Below are 4,370 nucleotides of genomic sequence, written 5' to 3'. Positions count from 1 at the left end.
AGAAGTAACAAGGAAAGTTGTTATAGGAAACTCCGGGGACGTATGATCTGGGACTTTCACAGTTAGTGATGGACACGGCTCCTGCAACGCAAAACACGTGCAATATCAAGACTTATCAGTGCTCCTCGCACGCTCTCTCTCTCTGTCACTCTCCTTATCTCTGAGAACATACACACACGTACACACACGTACACACACACACACACACACACACACACATACATACACACACATACACACACGTACACACACACACACACATACATACACACACATACACACACACACACACACACACACACACACACACACACACACACACACACACACGTCTGCGTTGCAATGGTAAGATGCAGCTAGCACATTTGATAGTCGCCCTGTCGCGGAAGTACGTTTGTATGCGAGCAGTACGCAATCTACACAGGCACAGCAACAAACAGTATCAAATGGTTGAAATCTCAGGCGACCAGCATTTAAAAAAAGACAAAGTTAATTGTATCGTTTTGGTAGCCCACTTCCCCGTCATCAATTCTAAAGAGCTGCAAGTTGCATACACCAGTCGACTCAGGGCCGGACTAGGCAAAGAGGAGGGGGGGGGGTTTGCCAGTGGTGGTCCAGGGGGATGTTCCTCTGCCCTTTGTGGGGGTCAGGGGGCTTCGCCCCCTGAAGCTGAAGGGTAGGTCATATTCTGAGATAGGAAAATGGTCGCTCCTTGCATGAAACGGCATAAAATAAACAATAATACATTTTTTTTTAAATATGTGAGGTACATGTTTAGGCTGGGGGGAGGGGGGTTGGGCAACCCCCATAACCCCCCCGGTAGTCCGGCCCTGCGACTCGTTCACCCGGTTTGCTTGACATACATCCTTTCTAACTTTAAAAACTTCGAACTGTACTGACTTCGTTTTGATGATAAAATAATTCTTTTTTGTTTTAACAACGTTAGTGTAACAAGCTGTACATTTATTATTGGGATTTTAAAAGTTAGGGCTAGCGCAAAACGAGGCTTACGATTTGTTTTAATGTATTTCCTTTCTAACTGCACGAAATACATTTTCTTTGAACATTTCTCGCTCTCAGCGGAAAGCAGCCAGGATGTTCCCGTTCGGTGAGAGTTCAAATGGAAGTATGTCTATACTGTATGTAAAGGCTCGGGGAGCTCAGTGATCAGATACAGATGGTTTACATGAGGCGAATTGTGGCTTTAACTACCAGGATTCATATAGTTGTCATGTTGACCGATGTGTTTTAACGTGTGGAAAAAAGCGACTACATGAGTAATTTGTCTTTTCTCCATATGCAGTTTTCTTTTAAAGTTTATAGAGTAAGAAAGAAGAGAGACGATGGGAGCAGAATATATTATCTAAGTTAGTATTGAAACTGTATGGAGTTAAGATGCACACTTTAAAATCGGAATTGTTCTTCCCCTGAGTAAAGGGTTTGGAAAAGGGTATAGTTCAGTCCTTCCCATTGTTCTAGCATAGGGGGTAAAGTGCCTATTGTGCTCCCGCTGTAGAATTTAAATGTCCTCGACACCGATGGTGCCGAACTGACTAGATTCCTTATGGAGGACAGAGGGGCCAGTCTGCGAACACCCTCCCCCCTTCCCCCCTAACTAACCTTTCCCTGCCGTGCCGCTAACTCTCAAAAAGCGGTCAGAGTATTGTTTCTGCTCACACCTCGCTAAGAACACCCCCCCCTCGTTTTGTCTGCCATGGCATTGAGGTCAGTAGGGGCAATAAGCAATTTATTGTCTTTGCTCCATCCATCTCTCCCCTCCCTCCTCCCGCCCAATTTTTCAGTCATTTTAGGACTTAGATTTTCTTTTTCAGTAGCCTATTTTACTAAGGGTACCTACGGATGATGCCCACATTTTCATCGAATTGGGACTTATAATATATTTTTAGGGAGTATACAAATTACAGAGAGAGACTTTACGGTCGAGAGAGAAAGACTGATAGTGAACCAATGTACAGATATATTTTTTGCAAAGAACCCATGCATTGTATTGATTTGTTTTCATGATTGTTTTATTATATTCAATACAATTTGGAACTTCACCTGATACTTGTTGAGTTCATATTCTGTTTGTCTGTTCGTCTTGTGTGTGATTGCTAGCCTGACTGTGTCTTAGATGTTATATGTGTTTGAAAGGCATTTGTCAGGCTAGCAATCACACAGCGGTCTTAGCTTCACATCTACCGCTCGGCTTTACAAAATAAAGGCCGGGTTTGCTGTCAAAGCTTTGATGGTTGTCTTGGAATTAAATGACTGCCCTTCTGGTTTTATTTTGTTAAGCTTCAAACAACTGCAGTTGAAACATTCATTAGGCCAAAAAAAAAATAGGTCTGTTTACGGTAACATAGGCCCAAAAAATAGGGTCGGTGGGTCGGGATTTTTTTTTTCTCCCAAAAAACCATATTTTTACGTTATTTTGCAAAAAAAACTAGATTTTTTTTTCCCAAATGCAAAAAAAAAAAAGTCTAGGGTCGCGCGAAAAAACTAGGGTCGGTCGGGTTTCCGTAAACAGACCTATTTTTTTTTTGGCCTTAAAGGGACGAACTACTGCTGCTGTTGTTGTGTTGTTGTTGATGTTGTTGTTGTTGTTGCTGTTGTTAATCTGACCACTATCGAACTGTTTGCCATTCCATTAATGCACAATCACAATCAGAGAGAGTAAGTGTCTTTTTAAAATGAGTAGTAAGCATTTGCAACAACAACAACAACAACAACAACTACAACAACTACAACAATAACAAGTAACACACACACACACACACACACACACACACACACACACACACACACACACACACACACACACACACACACACACACACACACACACACATGTGATTGTTTTTGTTTTTAGTGACGAGAGAATCCCCATAACAAAGAAGCTATTTGAAATTCAACACTTACCTGCAAGACCGTTCATGCTAAAAAAGGCACAACAAATCACAAAAATCCGTGTCTCCATTTCAATGCATGTCCTGCTCAGAGAAAATGCTTGCGGCAACGAAGTGCGAAAAGGCGCACGTCTGTCCTTATAAGAGCGCCGGGGACGCTTTAACTTCCTGGTTATGCGATTTTTCATTTCACGTAATTAAACCGAGACAGATAATAAATCACAGGTCAATCGTTCACAAGCCAAAGCACTGCATACCCCAGCCAAATTGGCAAATCTCCATCACACACACACACACACACACACACACACACACACACACACACACACACACACACACACACACACACTCGTACGGGTGTAGAAGGGAGAGAGAGGGGTGAGATAATAGAATGAGTGTGTGTATGAGTGTTAGTGTGTGTGTGTGTGTGTGTGTGTGTGTGTGTGTGTGTTTGTGGGAGTGTGTGTGCGTGTGTGTGTGTGTGTTTGTGTGTGTGTGTGTGTCCGTGTGTGTGTCCGTGTGTGTGTGTGTGTGTGTGCGTGTGTGTGTGTGTGTGCGTGCGTGTGTGTGTGTGTGTGTGTGTGTGTGTGCGTGATAATGTATGCTAAAGAGGATGGGTATGCAAGTAAAGACTAGCAGTAATACAAGACCATCTCTGTCTCTGTCTCTGTCTCTGTCTCTCTCTCTCTTAATGTTATTTGTCGCTAGAAAGGTTGTTAAAACAAACAACCGGTGCTTTTCAACAATGTATTATTTTCTTTCTTTTTATATTTAGTCAAGTTTTGACTAAATATTTTAACATCGAGGGGGAATCGAAACGAGGGTCGTGGTGTATGTGTGTCTGTGCGTGTGTGTGTGTGTGTGTGTGTGTGTGTAGAGCGATTCAGACTAAACTACTGGACCGATCTTTATGAAATTTGACATGAGAGTTCCTGGGTATGAAATCCCCGAAAAAAAATTTCATTTTTTTGATAAATGTCTTTGATGACGTCATATCCGGCTTTTCGTGAAAGTTGAGGCGGCACTGTCACGCCCTCATTTTTCAACCAAATTGGTTGAAATTGTGGTCAAGTAATCTTCGACAAAGCCCGGACTTCGGTATTGCATTTCAGCTTGGTGGCTTAAAAATTAATTAATGACTTTGGTCATTAAAAATCTGAAAATTGTAAAAAAAAAATAACAATTTATAAAACGATCCAAATTTACGTTTATCTTATTCTCCATCATTTGCTGATTTCAAAAATATATAAATATGTTATATTCGGATTAAAAACAAGCTCTCAAAATTAAATATATGAAAATTATTATCAAAATTCAATTGTCGAAATCAATTTAAAAACACTTTCATCTTATTCCTTGTCGGTTCCTGATTCCAAAAACATATAGATATGATATGTTTGGATTAAAAACACGCTCAGAAAGTTAAAACAAAGAGAGGTACAGAAACGCGTGCTATCCTTC

General features: G+C 41.2%; 1 protein-coding gene across 1 annotated transcript in view; it reads right to left on the bottom strand.

The window, feature by feature from the left end:
* Positions 1–2,938, bottom strand: part of LOC138977783 (uncharacterized) — a 5,931-nt gene extending 2,993 nt beyond the window's left edge. The window contains exons 1-2 of the mRNA XM_070350389.1: positions 2,923–2,938; positions 1–81 (exon numbers count right to left, since the gene is read on the bottom strand). The exon at positions 1–81 is cut by the window's left edge and continues 282 nt beyond it. Of these exons, the coding sequence (XP_070206490.1) occupies positions 1–81; positions 2,923–2,938 (97 nt within the window). The remainder of the gene's footprint in view (positions 82–2,922) is intronic.
* Between the last annotated feature and the right edge of the window lie 1,432 nt (positions 2,939–4,370).

Source organism: Littorina saxatilis, linkage group LG10 (assembly GCF_037325665.1).
Source record: "Littorina saxatilis isolate snail1 linkage group LG10, US_GU_Lsax_2.0, whole genome shotgun sequence".
Lineage (NCBI taxonomy): Eukaryota > Metazoa > Mollusca > Gastropoda > Littorinimorpha > Littorinidae > Littorina > Littorina saxatilis.
This window is presented reverse-complemented; position numbering and strand designations above follow the sequence as displayed.